Here is a 26,860-nt window from a genome sequence, read left to right on the forward strand (position 1 = left end):
TTATTAATCTATAGTTGCAGTCACTTATCAATATCTACCTTTAATATTGTTGTGTCTTTTATTTGTTTTTTTTTTCAATACTGTTTCATACTTAATTATTTTCTTTAAGTTATAATGTAACAAAGCTAGCCCAATGGCCTTGTGGGACAGTGTCTAACCTAGTAGGTTCAAATCCATAGTTGAGTCACCTCAAAGACTAAAAATGGGACCCAGTGCTGCTTGAGACTCAGTATTTAGGAGTTGGATTAGTGGAGTTAAACCACCAAATAGTTCCTGAGAGCGGCTGTGTCTGAGGCTAACCGCTCCCCTGGGGGATGGGATAGGAAACAAGTTTCACAACAGCAAATGAGACTTTAACTTTAACAAAAATATTATAAAATGGAAAAAAAAAGAATGTATGTGGAAACCTATATGCTATATTCACATCAGGCACGTGAGACGCATTCTTGAATGCATTGAATGAGTATTCTTAGACGAGCATTTAGCCAAGGTGTTCACACTGGACTATCGCTATCTGGTACAAATGCATGTCTGCCTCCTTTACTTGAGAGGCAAAGTGCAAAATGATAAACTAGTGCGAATCTCGCGAATCTTACTCCATGTGAACGATTTAGTGTCATATAAATTCAACCTGAACAAAGGCGGCGCGTTGTGCATGTAGATTATAAAAACAATTGTAGAAAGTTTTGTAGCAAGGCATGTATGTCCTAAGATGCATGGTGTCCTAGGTGAAAAAAATATATTTTCTCCCTAGTTGAGACAGTGACAGAGTCAGTAAATGAGGGGCGAAGGGCAAAGTTATTGACTATGCCAAATTTTGTTTATATCTTTAGAATATTACTAATTTATTTATGGTGTGTCCAACTGTAAAAAAAACAAAAACACAAATATATAATCATTGGGATATGGAGCCACCACCAGCAGATGGCGACCTTATTGGCAGCCGCCTATGATTGCCAATACCCAGGACCGGCCCTGCACTGGACTTGTGTTGCACATTCATGAGCATGCAATATGCGGTTTCGGTTTCATGAACGTGCATTCAGCTGGTGGTTTACACACCGGACCAGCTCTACTGGACTAGCGTTGTCCACCACCTACAGTTGGAAGAGGCTTGGTGTTAAGTGTCAAAGCAGTGCAAATCTTGCTCCAGGCTTTGTCTTTCAGCATACAGCATACATCACTACCAAATCCAAAACCCTCATTGGTCAGCATTTTTGTGATTTAACTGTCAAGAGGTTGAACTGGTTGAAGTTCAAGTGTACAATCCATTAAATGCCAGTTTTGTGACCAGACTTAAATTCTTGAACGTAGGAGTTCTGGACGAAGAAGTCCCAAATTTGAGTTTACACGACTTTTTATTGAAAGTTGCTTGAACGCACATCGATGAAGGCATTGTGAATGTAGATTTACTTGAAAGAAAATTAGAAAAACTTTGACTCAAAAGCATTTCTTGACAGACACATTTAATAATCACCTTTCCTGACTCCCTGCTTCTGCATTCCTACGAACTCTGATTGTTGATTCTTGAGTTTTTACATCTTGTGACAGCTACCAAATTAAGATGAATGCAAGTGACTCTGGGTTCAGAATTTAGGGAGATCTCCCCTTGTTCTCTCTGTATTCATCATTTCTATCCAAGCGTTTGACAAACAGTTTCCTCCAGTGGCCAATTACAGTGGTATATAATCAATCTGTTCACGGGGCAGTTCTGTATCAAAGCAAGCTGCTCCTCATCAGCTCTGAATAAGTGAGAGAATAAACCTCATTAAATCAGACGCAGGGAAAGCTCAGCCCGTGATTCCACTCACACTCCTCTAAAAATGCTTCGCATAACGAGGAGTAAATATGATTTTCACAGCAGGCAGGATTGCTATTTATGGGCAAAAAAAAAGTTTCACAAACCTGGGCTTTGCTGGATCTTTCCTCTATTTATTTAAATAGTTCCTGGAAGGATTGCTGGCAAACTTCAACAATCCTTTTTAGTCTTAAATGTCATGTAGGTTAGGTCACTCATTTAGATCATAATAAATATGCTGAAGGTGTTTGAATACTGATATAGCAAAAAAAACGTAGCCAACATAGGGTTTTGATAAGCTGTTAATAAGAATCACCTTAGTATGAACTCAAAAAGACTTAAATGAAATCTTAAAATTCCCTTCACTGCCTGCAGACAGGCTGAAAGAGCTCCGTCTGTCGCAGAGTTCTGAAGCGCTGAAACCCTTCCTGTGCAAGACCCACACCTGGAGGATCACGGTGAGCGTGCATGTGTTTGTGCACGTTATGCAAAACAGGAGGCCTCCTTTGAACGCCTCATGTAGAGAGAGTTACTCAAGCATCAGTGTTCCAAACATTCAGACTTTCTTTAGAAAATGCTAAACGGATCATCCAATAAAAAATACGAGAAGTCCCACTCTGATCATCTTTTGACCGACTGTAACAGCTTTCCCATTTGTCAATTAATTATGTCGTGTTTATGCAAAATCGAAAAATCCGAGTTGTTTTCTAAGAAACAGTTTCTGCAGAGTGGCTGGAGTTCATTAGAAATTTGATTCTGAGTTTTTGTCTAAATAGATATACTCAAAAATGCTATTTTAAATTAAATCTCTCTCTTCACTCCCATCCTGCTGCTTATATTAACTCACAGGTACAGACTGTGGTTTCATCCTGACCTGCCAGTGGCAAAGTAATTGTCAACATCAAGCCTCACTTGCTGAGTGACAGACTGAAGATTTCTTTTTCTCCAGTCAGGAAGGAGGTTTTCTGAGAAAATCGAAGGAGCTGAGGATTAAAATTTGTGTACAAGAAGAGGCAAACGGGAACACACTCACTCTTGAAGCTCGTGTTGGTTCAGATTTCTGACCTTCCTGGGTGAATGATAACGACTTGACCTGCTGAGACACGGCTGCTGGTCAGACTTTACGGTGTCATTCACTCCTGTTAATCACAGAGAAAGTTGTCCTTGTGAAGTTTTTGAATCATGACGATGCAGAAGCTTGAAAGTTTGCAGTCGGCAGCTTTGCATTTTAAAATATAGCCACTCAAACTTCAGAAATACCAATTTTACCTCAGTTTGATGTTAAAATGTCAAACACTGAGCATTTAGAAATCATCTGTGGTTGTAATTCAACCCTTTAGATGTTTTCATTGATCAAATGTTTACATTTTGTGGAAATCAACAACATTTCAGACTAAATATCTTTTTAAACACAATCAAATCTTTTTTATTAAAAACTGTATGAAAATTTTATTTGTCTTCTAAACAATAATGAACTTTAAAGCTACGTTCACAAAAATTTCAGTAACGTTCATTCAAGTGTCCCCTTACTCTGCGTTCAAAAATCTCATGTTCAAGCACAACTACGTAATTTTTTGCGACTAATTTTAAGCTTGGTGTTCAAAATATGTGGCTATTTCCTTCAAACTCTGACCAATCCTGGACTCAGATTTGGTAGTGATGTATGAATTTGGTTTATCTGGTGAATCCACACGGCTACGAGCCTGATGACGTCTGCGTTTGTTCATTTAAATAAACATACATCAAGGCCATTTTCCTGACATACTTTTTAAAGTATTTATAAAAAGTTGAAATACTAATGTAAACACGTCTGCGTAAGTTCACACAGTGTGACACATCAGATTACACAATCCTGCCTGTAGGTGGCGCGTTGTAGAGCTGAGTTGATTAAATCGATTAATTGATCTGAATCAATCTGAGCTCAATAGATCAATAATAGATCCATAAAAATAGAACTTGATATACCATATAAAGCTAGAGTCCGCTAGCTTGATGCTAATGTTTAATGGAATTTCCCATAGGACGGCTAATGCTAATGTTCCTTCAACCTAAACATACATTTCTGACTAAATGAACATCTTAATATACTAACAGGCAGGAATTTTCCAAACTATTTTCAATAATTTTTTTTTTTTTAAGTAACCATTTGTGGTCTAAAACACTGTTTTTTGCTCTTTGTTTCCTCTTTGTAGTCTGTCTTTCATCAACTTACAGATAATTAATTAATTAGATAATTTATCAGTAAAAAATAACCAAACAGGTTTCCTTTTTTTCTCTTCTATGCCTTTAGTATTGTTCGTCTGTGCTGTGAGACGAGCGTGCGAACCACTATACCACCATGCAACCACTGTTGAATGAGACCTTTAAATTAATCATTTTAGTTTAATGAACTTAATGAACAAACCCCAAAGTGAAACAACTGAAATGATGTTCTTACAAAGATTTAATGTTATTCAAGGGAACGTTTTTTATGATGGAAAAACAGTTAATCAATATAATGTAACTGATAGCTTTAATGTTTTTTGATCTGTTTTCTTGTTTTTCTCTTGCTCTGCAGTTTCTTTTATCTCTCAAACAGACAGAGCAGCACAGAGGGGAAGAAGAAAAAAAGAAATCACTCTGACCCACTTTTGACTGAGAAGATAAAGATTTTCCTCCCACTTTCAAATGATGGTGCATCAAAAAACAAGTTCACTGTTGTTTAGAACAGTTAACCACACTAGATTTTGTTGTGTGTCATTTCTGTGTATAAAACTTTGAGTCATTTCCATATTTTTATTTCAATGACAGTAAAGTGTGGCTTGGTGTCCACGGATTCTACTTAAATCACTTTTTTTTAAAATCACAAATGAATAGTTTCCTCAACTTTGATATTAATTTTGTGCTGCCTCATTCAAAGCTAAAGAAAACTGATGGATGATTTATTCTCCCACGGAGCACAAATGCTTTCAGGTGCACTTAACTTAAAATGTGTGATAATGAGAAGCAGTTCATTAAAGTAACTCGTTTAAGTCTCCTTCCCCTCTGCTCTATGAAACTCTGGTTCACTTTATTGCTTTAGATTCTCCTCATTTAGCAGCAGCAAGCATTATTAGAAGGAAAAAGTGTGTATTTTAAATAAAGACAAGTCCAAATTGAAGAAATTTTTTTTGAAAAAGTTGTTTTTAGATAATGACAATCTCAAGGATTAAAATAATCAGTCAACTTCAATCAACTTATTTGCATCAAGCTTCAGTGAATGGATTAAATCTGCTTCAAAACCTTGAAAAGAGTCACTCAGTTTTTTAATACTTTGTGCTCCATTAAGTTATTCTTTCGCTATTTTTTTCTCTACAAAGAAAATCAAAATGAGTGAATTTATAAATGTCTATGTTTGCATCACTGCTGCACGTCTGTCCGTGGCTCTCTGTTTAATGCCCGGCTACGGTAGCCTTGTTGGTCCATTTGTTCCACTCTGAGCACGGAGCCTTTTCAGATTGAGGAAACTCAGATCAAACTGGAGTCCAGTCTGATTGGAAACAAACTGAGACCACCTCAAAAGATGGGTCCAGACCCAGAGCAGTTCCTGGTCCCGGTTGTATTTAGACTGAAAAATGTTTCTGGATTATCGTCTCATTTTAAGCGAACCAAATGTGTCCTTTCTGAAACACTGAGTGTTAAAATAAAACAATAATTTTAAAAATTTTGGTCAAAAATTGCTATTTAGCAGCAACTTAATTTTACATTAACACAAAACTTCAAACTTTCCCTATCCTTGGAATGAAGTCACTAGTCAGGTGATGTGTGCCTCCTCCTCCTCCTCCTCTTCCTCACGCCCACTCTCCTCCTCCTCCCTGATGTGGATGGATCATGTAAGCAAGGTGATCTAAAGTGCATGTAATGCAACGTGAAGTGGCCTAATGCTCTGCTCTCCTTTTCGCCCGTCGTCACCTGACTCCTCTTCTTCACAGAGAGAGACGAGCCCCAGGTGGCGCCGGCCGCCGCCAAACCAATTCCTGCATCAGTTTATAGATGGACACTGCAGCTAATGACGTTTGTGTCTTCCTCGTCAGCTCTGGGAGGGGGGACACACACGGCATAATAAAACGAATAAATAAATATCCTAATGAAGGAAGGACATTAAAAACTGTTGATTCAATTAAGGTAATAAGATTTCCTAAAAAATATTTTATGTTTATGTCTTGTAATTCTGTAAAGACACTTGAATATATTTAAGTTTGTATTAACTTTCAGAAAAGGTTGGATTTAATTCATTGTTTATCCTAAAATCCTTTTCAAACTTTTGAACATTGTCATTTATCATCGTACGGTTTATGTTGCTTTTTTATTATTATTTTATCAGTTTGTAAGAAATAAATACAGAAAAATGTCCAAAAACATTGATATTCTGATACATTTGCAGATATTTGCCTTCATGTTGCTGCAGGAACTTGTGTTGCAAAACAGGAACAAATAAAAGTTCCAGTCTTCATTTCTGCTACATTCTTTTCACTCCATTTATTGCAAAGGAGCAGTGCAGAAGTTATTTTGTTTGGGGGTATAAGTTTGCTTCTAAGCTGAATAAATCATCATAGATGTCAGGATGGATGCCTCATAAATAAGCTTGGTTTGTTGTGTCAATTTTTTGTGTTACAGTCTGCAAATATGTTTAGGCAATTTACTTACGCTTGAAATATGCACAGAAACATCAAGGCCGCAAATGAACCCCAGCATGACTGATGCGCCATCTGCTGGTTTGAATGTGCAAGAACATACCAGCCTTTAAAATAACCCTAAACTGTTGTGTGTGCTTTATCAGTCGGTTCAATTCGTATTTCAGTCAGAGACCCCTTAACAAGTTGCATTGCTTGTTGGGCTCAGTGAACAGTCCAACATGACATAGCTGATGGTTTCAGGCCGAGACATTTTCTTATCTGCTGAGGTGACACGAATCCTGATGAGCATCGGAGTGTCAGGTCGAAGTATTCCCTCTGGAGGCCGGGGCGACATTTCTCTGGCCAACATTGACATTTCCCTCTTTAAGCTGATTTGACACTTTGAGAGGCTCAAACTGTGGTTAGCTATGGATGTTCGATGTGAAAGTCAGGATAAAAAAACTCCTCTTTTGGTCCTGTTTAGCTGCTTCTCTGCCTGTGTCATAACACAGCTCCAGTTTAACAAGCAAAGTCAATTATGCGACAATTTTTTAGTTCTGCTGGCTTTTACCTTCTATCCTCTGTGTGCATCTGCATGCACAGAGCCAAAGCGTCAAAGCACTTGATTGGCACAGCTGGCAGCCTCCAAGGGTTACCCTGACAGCAATAGTAATATATATATATATATATAAATATATATATATCCCTGCCAAATGCCTCCAGAAAAACTGGTGCACCTGCATTCCTGCAGCGCCTGCCCAAGGCGGATGGATATGGATGACACAGTCAATACCACTGACCACTTATGGAGAAGGTGCATACATTTCACAGGCAGGTAATGATCGCTTCACCTGTGAAAACTGCGTCACTATTCTAGGCTTACATACCACTTGAGTAAAAAATTAAATTGTCGACAAAGAAGAAGTTATTTAAAAAACGATAATTAAAAAAAGCTATAAGCATATACAAATGTACAAATAAATGTGTATTGTGCATCGTTTTAAAAGTACTTGGTGAGTATTGCATTAGACAGCAGGGCTGGGAACCATGAATACTCTAATAACTTTGTTTTAGCCAGTTTTAAAGGTTAAGGTCTTGCCCCTCAAAACTGTGACTGCAGGGCCAGATGGGAAACAGACCAGCATAGAAACAGCTCATTAGAAATGTCATTTGCACCTTCTGTGCAGCACTTGTGATATGCAAACAAACCCACTTTGCACTTGTGGTACCTCTAAATCCACACATATTGGTAAAATAGAAGTTTTAAAGCTGTTCATTATCATTGTTTTTGTCCAAACAGAACACTATTTAAGTGCACTGTTGTCCAATTCAATTTTTAATGTCTTTTTCCTTTTTTAAATCTCTGTCTTTCACGTCTTGCTGATGATCTGCAGCATCATCTTGAGTTTGTGACTTCTGTATTATCTGAGGGGAATGTTAAACCCTCCACCCTTCCAAAAAAAAAAAAAAAATCTAATGACAACCTCAGTAAAACCACAGAAATGTTAATACATTCCTGCTCAGTTTTTCCAATGACAATTTTTATCATGATACTGAAATCAAGTGTAAAAAACAGAGGAACATGTAACCCAAATATCTCTGCTTATCAGCTAAAACGTTAAACTCCAAAGAGAGACAATTTCAAAATTTCTGTTGATTTTCTCTTTTCTGTTACCAAATCATCACCTAGAATCTATTAAAATGAAATGCAAAAAAAAAATAGACGAAAAAAGCAGTCATTTTTATCTATTAACTGCAGGAAACCTTTGGTTCTCTATCAAAGTGTGATGATTGTTTAACTTAATTGATTAATCAATTTATACTACTAAAAGTTGTTAATCAAATCAGGTATTTATTTACTGGTTAAAATTGACTGTTCTCTACACATTCTGCAACCATCAGTTCTCATAATAAAAATCCAACCTGTCCCCAAAAGTAGCTGCTAACATGAATGAGTTGCAGTGATTCTGCACTTGTGAAAACCTTCAGGAGAAATGTTCTCAAATAAACTGACGTTTTCCTCCAAGGTTAAATAAAACTTTAGTAAATAAGCTCTCAGTAGTTTAAGGGAAGATACATTCAAGCGCTATTCACTGACCGTCCCAGCAAATTCCTAAAATTATGTAAGTGTTCTGGCATCTCATAACTGGCTTTCACTTCAGCCGACCAACAGCTTTGTTTGTGGTCATTCAGCCCTGACCGGATGTGGCTGCAGCTCTGTTTACAGGCATGATTGCACACAAACAAACCAAAAAGCATTTGTTTACTTTAATGAGCTGCCATGCTGGCAGTGGTACAGGATAATTAGAAAAGAAGAAATGCATGCTGGTGTGTTCAAAAAAAAGATTATTTTCAGCTTATTAAGTCTAGGTGATAAAAGTTGCTGAATGTATGTGTAAAAGTGAGCAATTATTGCTAATGTGTTCACTGCAAAAAATAAGAAAATATAAAACCCCTCGTTTCCAGAAAAAAATTATTATTTTCTAAAAACAAATCTTGTTAGGAAATGTTTTCAAAATAATAATAAGAAAACTTGGACTAGAACTCTCTTCTTAAGTCATTTGAACCATTGTGACATAATTGTAAAATATCTTAAATGTTTTCTGTGGTCAACTTGTTTTGTGGTATTTTCCACATAATTTTATTTTAAGGAAAATTTGATCTGGGTCTTTTTGGGCTTAAAAAAATGTTGGTAAGATAATTTTTCTTACCCCATTTGCAGATTTCTGCTTTTTTTTTATAATTGAAAGAATTTTCTTCAAATTTGAAAAGTGTTTAATTTATTTCTACAGGCACAATATTTGCAAAGTTTGTTTTGCATCACTTTTAATGACTTTGGGGTTCTAGGATTTAACAACAACAAAAAAAATCATTAATAATAGTTTCAAAAAAATTTGAACATTTTAGACTTTTCTAAAAGAAAAATACAGTTGTAACATTTTAAGCTGATATATCTTAGTTTTTCATAGTTCAGTGATGAACACAATTCATATATCAATGTGCAATCTTATTTTGAAAAATGTCATAAAAATACAGTGATTTAATAAAAATCAAACTGAAACATTACAATTATTCTACTTGTAGAAAAAACTTTCTCAACAAAAAATCATTATAACAGAGGTTAAAATTTGGACTTCCTGCTTCCTATTAGCAATATTTGCTCCTTTGGCAAAAACTGCATAATTGAGACACTTTTTTAAGTGTCCCTTAAATGTGTCTTCAGTGTGAAGTGTCTAAACTTAAACATAAACAGATATTCCCTTTTTTAAAAATGACATTTCATAGAAAGTTTTAAATAGGCTTATAAATTTTTAATTTCAAAAATATATCACTTAAATCACTCAGGGAAATATACAGGTTTTAATTTGGTGTCCTTAATTTTTCACATGACTGTACGTGATGCATTTCAGCAACAACAGAACTGATCATTTTTTATTCTGTTTAATTTAACTCTACGATGAATGAGAATGATTTAACAAACTAAGGAAATAAAAAAAATCCTTTCAGAAGAGTTTGAGCAAAGATCAGACTTGTGGAGCAGTCCAAGTTGCTACAGCTTAAATAACATGATCACAAAGTGCAAATATAAAAATGAAATATAATGCAATCTCTGTTGAATTCAAACTAAAGTACAAAAGTGATGTGATGTATTTTCTTGATGGCATGCATGAGCTAGCAGCTCTGGTTCAGATCTCTCAGTGGGGGGTAGTGAGTTTTGCTGGTTTAGGTTTGGGATTTTAGCCCGGGAGTCACATGACTGGAAAGGAGAACCAATAGGAGAGCTCGGCTCAGGTTTCAGCCAGGGAGAACAGAAGGGAAAGAGGAGGGAGGAAGAGGCAAGACCTAATCTGAGCTCATGGGCAGGAGTGGAATCTTGCCGGCTTGAGACAACACTTCTTCAAACTATAACTCTGTCTGGATTACCAACGTTCGGAGTCTTCCAATGGCACGTTTTGGGATCAGAGGGATTGGGATACACAGGAACAGTTCAGGAGTGACTTCTGGAGGACAGTGAGAAGAAGAAGGAGGAATCATCAGCATTTCCCCCTCTGCCACACACTCATCTGCGTTTCTCCAGTGGGAGAATGGGGGCAGGAGCTATGACTGTCTGTGTGAGTCAAACCTTTAAGGATTAAAGTTAAAGAATGTGTGAGAACTTAACAAAAGAAGGATGTTTTTAAAGTGGCAAATGTGGAAAACTCCAACCAACTTTCCCTTTTACCTAAATATAGTTAATAATGCAGAATAAAAGCTGTTCATCACAGCTCAAAACTAATGTTTGGTCCCAGAAGTTATGAAAACACAAAAAGAAAGCTGCCTTTTTCTCTCAGTTAATGATTCAACCAAGAGATGAGGTCACTTCTCCACAACTTCCTCAAAGCAGAGTCTTCACAGCCGCAGGTCTGCTTTCCAACAGCAGTCTCTTTCAGCTCTGCAGCTGCTGCTGCCTGTGGAGCTTTGCCATCGGTTGCTTCAATGGCCTCAGTGGAGAAGCTGAGACGAAGTGGAGGAGGAAGGACAAGGGAAGGGACTTGTTGGGGCTTGTTGTCCCCCTTTGTGCACAAGTCATAAAAGATTGTTTTTAGATGAATGTCGTACACAGATCATTTTGAGTGAGAGAAAACTCTCATCAAATATTGTTTGAAAGACACCATGAAATGAAAAAGAACTTTAAATAAAAAAAGGTGTAAGGAGAAAATGAGAAAAAAGTACGAAATAATTAAACCGTTAGTAGCAGTGGCGCACTTAGCAGTTTGGGGGCCCCAGGCAAACAATAAAATGGGGCCCTCAGCAGCGATTGTAAAACCAGTGTTTATGTTCTTTGATTTACTGTTATTTTAATTGTTAACACTAACGGTTAAAAAGTTACAGTATGTTTAAGATTTTGCCTGAGATGACACCTCATGTGTGAAAGGGTTATTTATTTATTTATTTTTAAATCCTTACCAACGGTGAAACATCAAATAACTTTGTTACTGGTCTACTTTTAGACAGCATTAATGCCAGGAATTCATGTTTTGATAAAAAAAAAAAAAAAGATAAAATCACATTTGAATGTTTAAGACGTGTATTATATATACATTAATATTACTTGGAAAAACATTCACTTTATTGAATTCACTAATCTGTTAGTCAATTACTTCTGGGAATAATATCCTGTCCAGTCTTTAATATGTCAAGTTTTACCAAAGAAAGCAAAAACATGAAAAATCATATGCTATATCAGTGACTTAGAGATTTTTTTATTTTATTTTATTTTATTTTCTTTTGGCAGAGTTTAATGATAATGGGCAAAACATTTATCTTAGATGCCTTTATTCAGTGTTTAGCTTGAGGTCGCTAGAGTTTTGGGGGACCCTTGACGATCGCCTACCTTTGCTTAATTATAAGTCCGCCCCTGGTTAGTACGAGTTTGGAGCAAGAGTTGTCAAGTCTCCAAGTTTTTATGTTTATAATTGCACTTTTTTGTACTATGACATTATGCATAAAACAGTGTAAATCCCAACTTGGTGCTTACAAGTTTTTTTCTTAGATGTTCAAGTGAAACTTAAAGCTAGTTACTCTCAAATTCTGAAGTTTACTTGTGCAGTTTGTCAGACATCTTTTCAAAAGCCCACTCTGATCAAAAATAGTGTTTTTAACATGCTCTAATGATGGAGATTTGCCTTTATGAGTATTTCTTGATTCAAATTGTGGTGAATCAGGAGCGGCTGAAGAAATACTGGTAGAAAAAGCTTGTAAGAGGGACGTAGAAGCTTTCCTGCATCCACTTGCAGACAAATAGATCTGTGTGAGTCTTCCTTTTCCTCGTCGGAGCTGTCATCTGGCTCAAAACTGCATAGATGGACAGCTCCAGTATTGCTCACCATTTTTGTGGAATCCCTTTTGTCAGGTTGGGGTTGTGAGGGGCTAGTGGAAGAGCGTGTAAACAAAGGGATGATGGGAAGTAAGTGGAGTCTTACTCCACAAAAACAGCGGAAAACAACAGTTTTTTTATTTTGACTGAAAAAAATCCTAGGAGGAACATTTTAAAGACATCTTTTGGTAATCTATTAGAATTCCAAATGCTGTCATATGCAGATTAGCAAAACCTGAATTTGTTATAATTTTTTTCAAGAGGGTGTGCATGATGGTAGAGGTGGATTTAGGGGCATCTGTTCATTCTGTGCGATCAAACCAAGCTCAGACCAGCTTAACTCTTTAACACATGAAGCAGTTCACCACTCCACATTCAGAAGCGGCATTAAACACAATTAAATGTATTGATATGCTCACTTATTATTTTCACTACTGTTCATAAAGGAGAGCAAAAATAACTTAAAATAATAAATTATTAGAGAAAACATGTTTTAGCTTTTAAATACATGTAATGAGTGCTTTTCTTTTTAACATTAAAATATTTATAGAATGTATATATTATCCTTTGCATTCTTTTTATTATATCTGCCACTTTCAGCTAAATAAATGTTGAGCTAAGTGTAGTAAATTTCCCATTTACCAAACAGGTGCTGTCGATTATCTTTATGCTGCAGCCAGATGGTCTCAGTCAAACATGTTTACATCTATGGGTCTGCTTGGAGAGGCTTCTGACACAGATGCTGTATTAAATGTGTGGCAGTAATAGTGCTGAAACTGATAAGTCAAGGTAAAACGTATGCAGGAAAATGATGCATTTCTAAACAGAGTAAATTTGTTGGCTCCTTCCACCCACTGAATTCTTTGCTTTAATGAATCCAACAGGCTTCACTGTTGTCAGATTAGCGTTTCAGTTAGCTTGTTTAAAGGGGAGAACTTCTGGCAGCTCTGCAGTCACACATTGTTTGGTTGTAATTATGGCTTCAGTCTCATTCTGCTGAATCTTTTTCCTCATTCCTGCACAGTTTGATGGCTGCTTCTGTTAGAGTCCTTCACTCTTTTAGGTCTTTACAATACAATACAAACATTACAATGGAATTCAAACTGGTTTGAATTTAACTGAAACATTTTCTACGTTTAAAGTCAGAACAGTAAACGAATTCCTTGTGTGGTTTTTAGGGATATAGGTATTTTAACAATTCGATTCATATCATAATCTGCGGTTGCTAATACAATTCATTGTTGATGTTGGTTCATTTTGAATGACATCTAAAATCGATGCAAGATAATTAAGTGTAAATTAAATATGTGCTCAAACAAACAAGTAAACATTGTAGTTTCATAAAGTACAGCCTATTGTTGTTTTTCCCCATCAAAATAATACAAACTAAAAATTATTAGAACATTAAAACACACTGTATGTATGGAGTTATTTTTGTGCCATTATTCCAAGCGCAACACTCACTATTTTGAGTGTAAAACTTCAACATTTTTGTCTGCTCAAATAATTATTTTGCACTTAAAACCGAAAAATGTAATGAAACTAAAAAAAATATTAAAAAGAAAACAATTTTCACTCGAGAGAAATTGTCTCCCTTCTGCACTTGAAGCAGAGCAAGGCACTGCGTTACAAAAGTGTAAAAAAGCCATCCAATCACAGAGATGGAAATAAAGGTTGATGCTGATTGGTTGGAGACTCTTTCAGTCAGCTCGTCGACTGATGGGCTGTGTGTGATTGGCTGGTGCAGGAGATAGAGAATTTCTCTGGAGTGAAAATTGTTTGAATTGCACATATTTTTCAGTTTCAATGGTAAAATTGTTTTGTTTGCACATATTTTTAAATTTCAATTGAATTTTTCTGTTTAAAGTGCAAAATTAGTTTTTTAACTTACTCATTTCTTTACATTTTACCATCAAAACAGTGAGAGTTGCGTTTGTAATAATGGCACAAAGGTCACTCCATATCTATGTTCATGTCTTTGCAAAATGCAAAGTGTTTCCACACATTAGACTTTTAAGATGGATGATAATTTTTGCTGCCATCATAAATCAATTATTCGAATAATTGTTACGTTCCTAGTAGTTTTAAACCCATACCTTCACCTCCCCATACTTCTCTGGTCGCTCAGCATCACCACCTTCTTCCTAGATCCACATCTTTAATTGACATATTCACCAAATTCTACCAAACTCTGAAACTCATTTATTTCTCCCATCACGGAACAATAATACTATCTCCACCTTCAATTGAGCTATTTTTTATTACAAAAAATCATTTCCAAAGAAACTATGAAAGATGACTCCAAAGATTTGATCTATTACTCAAAAATGAGGGTCAAATTCAACAACTATTTAAATTTGCATTTACAAATGCATGCAACTTAAAGAAAAAAAATCATACAAATTATCAGACACTTCTACTTCAACCTATTATCTTTACCAATATTTAGATGCTATGCTGTTATTTTCGACCAAAGAACTCCTGTGGGTTTCTACTCAGCCTTTGATCCTCTTAATTCCACTTCCTTCTAATTTAATATTCTATTTCAGTTATCACATCTGAACATATTTGAGTTTGTGTAAAAGACATCAAAGGTGTTGCCTGGCAACCTGAAATTTGTGGTAGCAACGCACTCAGAGTCAACCCTTCCCGCTCTCTAGCACTTAGCACTCCATGTCCTTTAAGAGAATGACAGAGCAAATGCAGGAAGTGCGCACGAATGCTCTCCACAGAGTCTCCACTGTCGCACACCGATCCCATGGCTGCCGTGTCATCAGCTGATGCTCTGCTCCCTCCTGCAGCACAGCAAGGCCGCAGTGCAGGTCAAAGAGGACATGAAGAAGATGGTCCAGATACCCATCCTCAGATCCAGAGCGGTGGCCGCCCAGCACACCAAACTGTTCGGAGCGTCCCTGTTTGAGCTGCGAGAGCGGGGCCTGGAGGAGGACGGAGTCCCGCTCGTGGTGAAGAGGATGGTGGAGCATCTCACCAAGCATGGTAAGACGAGGGGAAGCGGAGCAGCAGAAATGTTCAGTAGTTCACCTGTGACTTCAGGTGATGTTCAGCTGCTGCACCTTCATGATCCAAATGATATTTTCATGTGTAGATTATTACTGCCTCAGCAGAAACTCTGAAGGTGAAGGACTTAAGCGAGTTTCCTTCGTAACATCTAAAAATTGTCATCACTGTCCTGATTTTTTATGATGAACAAGCATAAGGAAATTACTAAGTTACTTCTTTGCTGTAGTTTATTAAATATTTCTAATATTTAAAATCAGAAACTTCACTGGCTAAATGCCTAATCACCTGATCCCATTTTTCTGTACTGCTTTGTTTGGCCACTAGATGTCTGTACAAGAGACTGTTTCCTTCAGTCTTTGAGATGATGCTGCTCTTCCCAATATTAGGAAAAATAAAGAGAAAATATGTGACTTCTACATGCCCGTCACCAGTGCAGAATCCTTCACTTCTGTCGATTCCACGTTTAAAGATTTTACTCTATTCTGCTTCCTGCACTCAAACAGAAAAGACAACATGAACACAAATGTGACCAGACGTCTTGTAGTTGTAGATGTTTACTAATGCTCATTTATACGAGTTTGTGATCCACGATTGAGATGTAGAGCCTCTCTCCAAAAAATTTGAATATCTTGGTTTTTATTTCCATGGTTCCATTCAAAAAATTAACTTTCATAGATTTGGGGCCCTCTAAATTGGAGTTCCAGCTCATGAAACTCATAAGAGCAAAAATTAAAATACTGTAGAGAAATCCACAGCCAAAGGAGGCTGGCTGTTCACAGAGTGTCCATCAACAGAAAGTCTAATGGAAGGGTAAAACGTGACGGGATTCTTAAAGACGCTCATAAATAAGAAGACCAAGCCAAAAATTTAGAAGAATAATTGCTCCCAGACAAATAAAGAAAGAATGTAATCATTTTTGGGAACGTTTGTTACTTTCTCTCTCTAACGGGAAAAATGTTCCACCTGTCATTTTCATTGATTTAATGTAAAAATATTCTCTGTGATTATCGTTTTGCAAAAACTGAGAAGTAAATACTGATTTCTTTACACTGTCCTCATTTTCTGAAATCCTGTTTTTGTGGCTTTTATGAGCTGGAACCCCAATTTATGTAAAAATAAACAAACAAATACATGAAATCAATTAAACAGTTGAACCTGAATCTATATTGAGTAAAAAAATTAACCTTTTTTTATCAAATTTAATACACTTTTTCTATAAAACTTAAATTTTTGGAAAAGGTCTGTGTATTTCTATTCAAACATGACACCTGTGGCAAATCATGGATCTAGCCTACCTGCATTGAAAATAATGCAAATTTGTTTGAGTTTTAAACAAAATTACCTTCAAATGCTGTGTAGAAAATGTATTTTTGACTTTTGTGGTTTAGATAAGTGAATATTTCATTTTTTTTCAGCCAAAACAGTAACAAAAACCTTCATGAAGAAGCATCAGGTACAGCCGTAATGAGCTGTCATCCTGGGAGTTTGAGCTGTCTGAAGAGCTTCTCTGCTTGTTTCTCCTGCAGCGCTGCATCAGGAGGGTTTGTTCAGAGTAAACGGGAACGTTCGTGCTGTGGAGACCCTTAAACTGCGTCTGGAGAGCGGGGATGATGTGGACCTGCTCTCTGAGTGCGATTCGTCCACCGTGGCCAGCTTGATCAAGAAATTCCTCAGAGATCTGCCGGGGGGTCTGGTGGACGCGGCGGTCCAGCAGGCTCTGATCCAGAGCTACAGAGGTACAACCTGCATGTATCCTATAAGGAAGTAAAAAAGTTTGTATCTTTTTCTGGTGCGCATGAGAAACCAATACAAATTTTTTTAACTTCTGTTTTCAAGTGCGCACCAGATCATTTCAAGTCCACACCAGTTAGTTTCTGGTGCTCATCAGATCATTTCTTGTGCGCACGAGAAACCATGACTGATATGTTTGTTGCTTTAGCTGACGCTTCCATCTATAGTTTGTTTAATTCTTTGTGTAAAGATGCAGATTAATCAGATTACCTGGACGTTTGTCAGGAAAAAAGAGAAAAAGCAGATTTTTTTTAAAAGTATAACTGAAAATAAAATGTTTTTAAAGAGTGAGGAGAGATGCATCTTCGCTGTCATACTGCAATATGGTTACTATATAGGTTAAATGTAGTATTATTGTGTTGTTGCTGTTGTTTTTTAACAAATTGCCCTTTAATATTTTGTGAACTACCCAAAATTGAATTGGGCGTAAAGCTACTTTTTAAGAAAATATAAACAGAGCCAAGACATTTAGAACAAGTTCAGCTGTTTTTCCTGAACAAGCTTAGGTAGAAAAAAATGAAATTATTGTAAATCATTGCACAATCTCCACTTTCTGTTATAGTTTATTTGATTTATTTTAATTATAAAAAATATTACTGCAATAAATCCAAATCCAATTCAGATATTAGGAAATGCATGATTTAGAATAGAAATATGTCTTAGAAAATATGGAAAATGTTATTCTATATGTCCTTTATCTGTAGAAAATGGCTCCAGCTCAGATCTGAGCATCCTCCTCCAGAAACTTCCAGATGTCCAGCACAAGCTCCTGCGGTACCTCTGCCACTTCCTCACACTCGTGGAGAACAACCGCAAAGACAACCTGATGACCGCAGACAACCTCGCCACTGTGTTTGGACCCAATGTCTTTCAGTGAGTGGAAATCATTTAAAAGATGTAATGACCTTCATATTCAGGAATAAATGAATACTCTGTGAAGATCGTGTGCTCTTAGATCAACAAGTTGTTCTAGTGGGGAAGAAAACTCTATTGAATTTTTTTCCATCAAACTTCTGGGCCATCAAAAATCAAGGGTAAACTTGGAATTGATGGAACAGAAAACTTCCATAATCATGGAGGTTGGGGGAAAAAAATCATCTCACCTACTTCACACAGACTTTGTTTCTGCATATATTAAATTCATTTTTGAAATCTTGTTTAACCCTTGGTAGGGTCTTTCTGAGACTCTTTTTAACTTTACAATTTGCTCTAATATATCTAATAAATAATAAATCTAACAGTTTGTATGTTATATAATGAAGATCCAACACGTAGAGACAAAATAAAACTGTATAAAATTTAAAAGAAATCAAGGAAAAGTCAAAACCATGTGAAAAATGTCCAAGGAAAACAGGCTAACTTCCATTGAACTCCAGATAATTGCACTATTATGTGTCATAACTCCAGTTGTGTTTGTTTTAAATCACATATTTCAAAGTACTGTACTGTAATTTGGCTTTGAATTATAATTCTTATTAAAAACATGTTGTTGCACCAGTTTATTTGTAATTGTGAAATATTTCATGTGAAATTGTGAGTTTATGATACAAGTTTTCACAAAAATATATCTGTGAACCAGAGTGTGTGCAGTTGTGAAGTAGATTGTATTCATTTCCAAATTATGAGACTGATCTGACCTCATACAGTAAGGTGCTAAGGTGGAACACAAATGTGCTGCTATTACACATTTTGTCCAGGAGGTGGCACTGTAGGCTATAGAATGAGAATGAGAGCTTGTATTTCAAAGAAAGTCAATATATTTTAAATACTTGAAGTTATAATCTAACATTTTCTAGATTTAAATATATTCTATGTTCAACTAATTTGATACTGATAAGTAAACCATTAGGTTAGATTGCAAAGAAAATACAAGATAATTGAAGTTAATAAAACACATTTATGTTTTTAATAGGCTTAAACCTCTTTTATTCTTTGTTGTTTAATGGAAACAAGATTAATACAGTTTTCTTTTACCTTCTGCAACAATGTGGCCACTACCACCTTTTTTTCTTCTTGCACTTTGACCTAAATGCATGATTTTCAAAGGCGCCCACATGTTTCTCCACCTAAAGCATCTAAAGAATGGAGGCTCAGCCATCAATGCCAGTAATAAAACTTGTGTTGGGAATTCCAAATGGAAACACAATCAAGTCTTAGTGGACAGAAGAGATAGATACTCTTTCATACTGTACAGTCTGTTCCCCTCATGGCAGGCTGCTCAGTGTGAGTTCAGGTTATATAATTAGATTTACTGTAAGGCCCGCAGCCAAGTGTGCATGACCCACAGCTGTCCATGAACATCACATATTGTGCTAAGTAATGAGGCAGGGATCACTTTGGCTGTTGTTGTGTTTAAAGAATTTAATTAAACACCTCTTTTTTTTGTAGAGTGGCTCCTGGGTTTGAATCAATGAAAGACCAGTACACCTGCAACAAGATCATGGCTAAACTTATCCGGGACTACCGCAGCATCTTCGAGGCAGACGGCGACGAGGAGGCCGGCACAGGGGAGCAGAGCTCACCTATCACTGTCAAGGTGTTGTTGACGCACTACGACTCCAGATGCTCATGTTCAAATGGAGCAGATCAGCGAGCGGTGCAGGTGGTTAGACCTGCGTGAGTCACCTCACATTCAAAGACCCGCTCAGCGGTCTGTGACAGCTCCTTCATTTTCAACACCATTAATAGAAGTGGACTTAAGAAAAAAAAGATTTCAGTGTCAAACTGCTTCTCAGGAGGAAGCTTTTGTTTGATTTCTGTTTGCCACTTTAATGGCTGGAAGGGCTGATTGATTTCTGGGATTTTGAGGTCTGTTGGTTTTCCTGGTATCATGGTGTTGTCTGTATCATTACTTCAAAAGGAGCAGCCAAACATGAAGCTGTCTCTGATGCTGACTGCACACATCCTGAACCCTGCTTAAGGTTATTACAGTTCTATGAAATTGGATTATTTTAAGTAATCAAACCACTAAATCAAAATAATGATATATATATATGCATAAATATAAAAAGCTTTGGATAATTCATCATGAATTGTTTGGAAAAGTAAAAACTACAATTAAATAAGATACATATCCCCACATATCCACATGTAAATGATGATATTAGAATTACGTTCAGTCATAAATTGACATATTTATACTTACTTATTTATTTTATTAACCTTCATTTAACCAGGAAGTCCCATTGAGATTTTAAAACATCTCCTTTACGGGGGGTCAAGAGGTGACAAAGAAACACATAGTAATTACAGGTATAGAATAAAACATAATTTCAATTTAAAAAATAGTTAGAAATAAAATTATCTATAACTTTTAGATGCAATACATGATACTTTGAATCCACTGAATGTGAAGTCTGACAACTAGAGTGTCAGTATTTACTTGAAAATTAGTGGGAAGACGTCTTTGAATTATATTACAGTATCATTTTTAATTTTTAATTCTAGATTAAACATTTTTAGATTTTTGCTGATTTTATGAGATATATTTATCATTTATGAAACTCATAAAAACAAATTCAAAGCATAAAAATGAAAATATTACTTAAAGAATTAGCAACGTGTAAATCTTTTTAGCTAAAAAACATAGAAAACTTAAAAAATATATATTTTTTACTTGAATGTTTTTCACATCTGGTAAGTACTTGACCTGATATTTGTAAAGTTGTGCTTAGAATTTTTTTTTTTTTTATGTTGATGTGTAACGAATTTATCCAAAATCATACCTAATTTTTAGCAGAACTTGTTTGCTTATATAAAGACAAGTTCTGATGAAACAGACTTCAAACTATTTAAACTATGGATTATATAAGAAAAACACTTGCTTAAAAAAGGAAGCTGCAGGATCCTGTCATTAGCAGGATTTTTTCTGTGTTACCACCACTGGAATGACGTCTTTCTCCTGAGCAAAAACAACATGTTAGACGTTTGAAACTTGACATTTGACCTTAAAGCATCAACTCCTGAGCTCGTCTTGTCTCTGATTTCCCCCTCCTGTCTAGGCATTCCTCTGGTTTTGACTCAGCCAAACATAATTTGTCATCAATGTGGTTAAAAAACGAAGTTGAAAACAACCGACATTCATAAATCCACATCTGCAGCTGATGGAGTTTTCTTTTTATTTATTTATTTATTTATTTTTTTAAGCTTTACCAGACTTTAATGTATGGACTATATTGTCACATGAAACCCACTGAGCCATGGGAACTCCTCAGTCAAAAAAGATCACATTGCATGTGCAGAACAGGTGTGAAGCCTGCACCAGAGTCAGAGCCGTCTTACAAACGCTGCACGCCGCTGTAAGCGCTGACAAGTAAACTTGTCAGGTGCTGTTCAGGTTTAATAGTTTAAATAATTGCCTTTTTAAAAGTACGGAAGACAACATGAAAGTTTAAAACAGCTATTACTCATTTTCAAAAGTATTTAAACACATTTGTTTATGCATGTTAGTATGCAAAGCTCCCTTTTTCTGCAGTTTGAGTGTCTATTTCCTAACAAGTTATTTGTGTCTTTTCCAGTCTAAGGAAGCACAGATGACAAAAACGCCTCCCAAACGTCTCCATGAGAAGACCCTGAGAGCAGCTCCAAGAACAAAAGTGGGTTTTAAGTCTTATGTAAGTTATTGTATGTGAGTCACCTGCTGTAATATGTAAACAGAAATGTAATAGTTGTGCCTCAGAGGACAAACTTTTCAAAGGTCCGTCATGTGATCTGTACGAACATATGAGCATGTTTTGGAAAAGCTCTTTTCTTGCTGCAAAGCCACTTGAGGGCCAGTTTGTGTGGGTTTCTCTAAGCCTGTAGATGTTATCTGTGTCAGCTGACTCCAGCCATGGAATGGTATTTCAGGGCGCTCGCTTGGAGTATGATGTTGAAAAATGGTTTGCTGGTGACCTAACATTTACTCACCAGAAAATGTCGTCTCCCCAGTAGTTTGTAGATATTAATCTGCATTTTTCTAAACATTTTTTTTTCAAAGGTTAACAGTCTTAAACAAGATTATTTTTTACCAATACAAAGAGAAAAGTTAATAAAAAGTTTGTAAAAATTGTCTCTACTCTGTTATAATAATATTTTTCTTTATATATGTTTTTGAAGACGGTGCATTTAAAGGCACCAGGAAGTGATGAATGTGTGAATACATCCTGCATGGACCCTCTGAAGTTGAGGACAAGAAAAAAGAAGGTAAAGAAGTGTTGATTATATTGATATTGGGTCATTTTAAGATCTCTTTTTTAAAAGTGTTATTAGTTTAAGCGGTGGGTGCTTTCTTTCCACTGATTAGCTGGAGGTCATCTGATGCTCGTGGTCACATGATGCCATTTGGTGCACTTCTTTAAAAAGAGGCTGTAAACAGCTTCACAGCTGTACCCTGTTACTACTAAACTGGGCTTTTCATCATGTGATGGTAGCTTTGCATTTATATATGTTTTAAATCCTCTGTGAAAGATGCATGCTTGTCGGCCTCCCCTCTTTGTTTACTAGCCTGCATTAGAGCTCAAATCTCACATGACTGTCATGGAGGTAAAAAAAAAAAAACAGATTCCCCGACGGATTCACGGCGCACGTATTCTGACGCAAACAGGAACAAATCCACACCTATACACGGCACCGGCTCAATCCCTCCCCAGCTTTACGTGCAGATTAGTGACCTTCATCTCTTGTTATTCTGTCAGAGGTGGTGAGAGGGGGAAGTCTGCAGAGTGGCAGGTGAAGATGAAGGAAAAATACAGCCTGCATATGAAAAAAAACAACATATACTGCAACTGTAGGACAAAAAAATAGGAATACGATGAGTTGATTGTTCATCTTAAATTAAAATCATATTGTGATTTACTCTGACATCCCAATTTTTTTATATTTTTTTTTAGCAAGAAAACATCAACTTTAGTGAATAAAAATAGGAAGTAGACTTCTTTAGAACATAAAAACTGAAAATATAATATTTAATGCATATAAGGTTGGAAAACTGCTTATAAATTGAGAATGAAATATTACAACTGGGGTTGTAAACTTTAACACCTTAATGCACTCGATTAATCAAAACTAATTAACATGTTATTTATTGAAACACTTTGTCAGGTATTGCCCCATTATACGATGGTCACTTGATAAATTTAAACATTTTATACGATAAAAATGAAGGAAAATTTTCTCCCTGCTTTTGTTCGAAAAAAGGTTTTTGGGATAATTTGCATTGTTTCTGTTTATTTGTTTGTTTTTTTGTTGTTCTTGTTCAAAAATTAAAAATGAAAAAAAAAGAGCCCTATATTGTCATATAATAAGTACCTGGTTAAACATTGTGATTAATCAGATTAATCCCAAACCAAAAGTGTAGTTATTCTGAGTAATTATTTTAATCTATTGACAGCACTAATAAAAATAAACAATCTAAATGTGTGTGATTTCATATTGTAATTATTCACAGATAATAAATGGTGAGCATATACTGTGACTTAAAAAATAACAAACTGCGATTAATCGCGATTAATTTTTTCCAATTTGCGATTAATTAGTTTTTTTTTTAACCAATTCCGAGCCCTAATTACAACTTAAAGTTTTTGTTAAATTTCAGAATTATTTAATGTATTTATTCGCTCACACTTCTTTATCTATTCATGTTAATGATAGATTGAAAAATTTCCTATTAATCTTTCCATTTATCTTTTCAATTAGGGTGACTTGAAAACATCGTTTTTTTTCATGTTGTCGGTTGTCAGACTGATTTTGCATTCTGTGTGCATGCAAACAGCTGACCTACAAGCACACCCTCCTGCACATAAACCACCGTCCATATCTCTGGTGGTGACAAATAAGCCCTGTCCAAGTGATGCATTGGGTCACAGATTGGTGTGCATTTACAGCCTGGGAGTTTCCTGTTTGTCCTCACGTTTAAAAAAACAGAGATTTCAAATGAACCATTTCAATATAAAAATGCCTTGAAGCCACCAAGTTTGATCTTAAGATGCCGGTGTTATTTATTATCATTTTTATCGATGCGCTTTTAAAATTGACAGTTCTTTCGAAGAGTTTTACAGTCCACATGTGGTGTTATAAATGGGTAATTTATGGTAAGGCAGTTGCTTTGAGATAAAGGAAATGTCCACCAGTGGAAGATAAGCTGTGGATGGAAAAACAATCTGCTATTTAGGGAAGTTTGCTTTCTTATCCATGAAAAGGTGTAAAATACATTATGATTAACCTCAAACCTTAGGTCACATTTCCACCATGACCTCTCTCATTCATTTTTTTGCCGGGCAAGTAAATCCTGTTGGAAATATTTGGACCCCGCCATAACAGAAACATCTAAAATGTTGCAAACTTTATTAAAATGATCAAAATATGAAATATTAAAAGTTATTGGACAACTGAAAGAGTTAGTCCATTTTCTGTTATTTTCTGCAACATTTTGTTCTCATAACCAGAAGAACTTTTTTTCAAAAATAGGGTTTCATTTTAATCTTTTTTTCTAAAAAGCTGTAAGTCTCAGCATGTCCACCCTCTTCAATGAAGCCCTGCACATTTAGCCCTGAATTTGACCTTTGACATCTGTAAACTGCAGATTCATGGGGGCCTCTCTGCTTACCCCCTTCTGACTGCGCAGCAGAGGACGTACACGTGGCCTTTGTGGGAACGGTATTTCCGAGCGCTTCGTCTGAAGGTCACCGGATTCTTTACAGGGAACATCTGAGAAAAGAACTTGCAGGGTTTGAAATGTCGTCACTTCAAAGCAAGAACTCAACAAATAGGTTTTAGTCAGAACTGAGGGCCAAAAAATGTCCTAAGAACTTCATAGTTTGTACCACCTTAAGTACTTCTATATCAGATGGTTAATAGGAGATGAACAATACCTCACATCCTCTAGACCCCCACAACAGCTTCACTGCTTTACCTATGGTTGCTACTAGCAACCATGTCCTTGGCCATGAGCAGCACAAATGTTATTATATATGACATTTAACAAAATGGAATAGTGTTACTTTACACAAGGTCAAATCTTCTCTAACTTATAATCTACAGACTATCTTAAAAAAGCGTTTTTTATGGTTTTATTACCATATTTTTCGACAAGAACCAAGCGAAAATTCAAATTCATAAGTAAAGGTGAATGGTGGAGTCACTTCATCCAATGAGAAATGTAAAGGATCTGAGCAGTGTTTATACAAAAAATGTGTAGTTTAGAGATGACAGAGACATATTTGCAGTAAAAAGCTCTTAACATGCCAGTTGAACACTTTTTATGGCCTGCAATTAAACAGCTGCTTTGAGATTAAAGAGGACCTCGGTTGAACTCACTGATTTTTATCTTCACTTCTTAATCCTTGGGTTTTTTGTTGCTATAGTAAAGATCCCAAGATTGTATTGTTTTTTTTTTTTAAAAAAACAAGGGCTTTTAAAACTAATCATTATTTTTAGCTGTTTCGACTAATAGCTCCTGTTGAGTGCTTAATTTGTGATCAGTGCATTGCAGATAGATGAGGGCACGCTGTTGGAATGGTGTGAGGTGTGAGTGAAGTGTGGTTTATAGAACAGATAGGGCTCTTATTTTCATTTTTGTTTGTATTTTCAACCCTCTAAGGTCAGTTAAATGAATTCAAAACCTGATCAGAACTAGTGTTTGATTTATGTCCCTGTTAAAATGTCCATGAGTAGGTGGGACATCTGCAAGACCTTTTTGAAGCACCTGAGTGCACTGCAGTGCCTCAAACACCCTTTCATTACGTTTCACCTTCACCAGTAAATGTGTTTGTGCCTGTGCTGAACTCATTGAGATGGCCTTGATGCCCAGCATCCCTCCAGACCCAGATAACACATGCAGTTGGGACTCTGGGCCTCCGTGATTAAATCAGACAGCTTTCCGTTTGACATGCTGTGTAAATGTTTCTCCAATATCAGGGATCGCTAACATTTTTTATAATAAAATGTTTAAAAAAAAGTGGAAAGTTGCACAACGCTTTAAGAAACTTTGAAAGTGCATGCCGCATTGCTCAAACATTTAATCAAGAGTGACTTTTTTTTCATAAAAGATAAAAGCCATTTTGGATCAGAGCCCAGAAAGAAAATCAGATTTTGATCAACTGAAGCTCATCTTATACAGCTCAGTCCCATGAAACACTTCACTCACAAAATGAGTTAAATAGAGCACAAATATATAAATATTTTTAATGTAAAATAATGAAAAGAACGATACAATTTAAAAAATAAATAAAAAGAGAAACAAATAAATAAATACAAACAATATTAAAAAAGAAAGAATATATAGAAAAATACATAAAAGGCATAAAATAAAATAATTAAAAAATAAATAAAAATATAGTAGGCCTAAATTAGATATGGTAAAAAGAAAGAAAATATAAAAGAAAAAGGAGAAAAAATATCTATAAAGTAAAAAAGAAAGACAATACGGTAAAATAAATAAAAATATAGAAAATATAATTAAAACAAAATGAATAAAATAAATTAAAAAGCAAGAAATAAAGATAAATAAAAAAGGAATATGAAAGAAAAAGAAATTAAATAAAAAAAGAGAGGAAATAAAATAAACAATGAAGACAAAGAAATAAAAACAAAAGAAAGAAAATATAGTAAAAAATAATAAAAAGGAAAAAACAAATACAATAAAAAAAAACAACTAAGAAGTTTTTTTTTAGTAATAAGAATAAAAACCTGATCTGATCACAAAGATGGTTCATCATCTCGACAGTCATTTCTGCCGTCTCCATCAGTTATGTCTCATCTAAGTGAGGCCATTTCCAGCTG

At 35.7% G+C, this 26,860-nt stretch overlaps 1 protein-coding gene across 2 annotated transcripts in view; it reads left to right on the top strand.

The window, feature by feature from the left end:
- The first annotated feature begins 10,173 nt into the window (after positions 1-10,173).
- The window catches only part of fam13a (family with sequence similarity 13 member A), a 53,172-nt gene continuing 36,485 nt past the window's right edge, over positions 10,174-26,860 (top strand). The window contains exons 1-7 of one of the 2 annotated variants that reach the window (XM_036212315.1): positions 10,174-10,544; positions 15,091-15,286; positions 16,837-17,046; positions 17,806-17,974; positions 19,490-19,637; positions 21,619-21,696; positions 22,199-22,285. In XM_036212315.1, the coding sequence (XP_036068208.1) occupies positions 10,518-10,544; positions 15,091-15,286; positions 16,837-17,046; positions 17,806-17,974; positions 19,490-19,637; positions 21,619-21,696; positions 22,199-22,285 (915 nt within the window). In that variant the 5' untranslated portion in view covers positions 10,174-10,517. The remainder of the gene's footprint in view (positions 10,545-15,090; positions 15,287-16,836; positions 17,047-17,805; positions 17,975-19,489; positions 19,638-21,618; positions 21,697-22,198; positions 22,286-26,860) is intronic. The other variant, XM_036212313.1, reaches the window with a different exon arrangement.

Source organism: Oryzias melastigma, linkage group LG1 (genome assembly GCF_002922805.2).
Source record: "Oryzias melastigma strain HK-1 linkage group LG1, ASM292280v2, whole genome shotgun sequence".
Taxonomy (NCBI): Eukaryota; Metazoa; Chordata; class Actinopteri; order Beloniformes; family Adrianichthyidae; genus Oryzias; species Oryzias melastigma.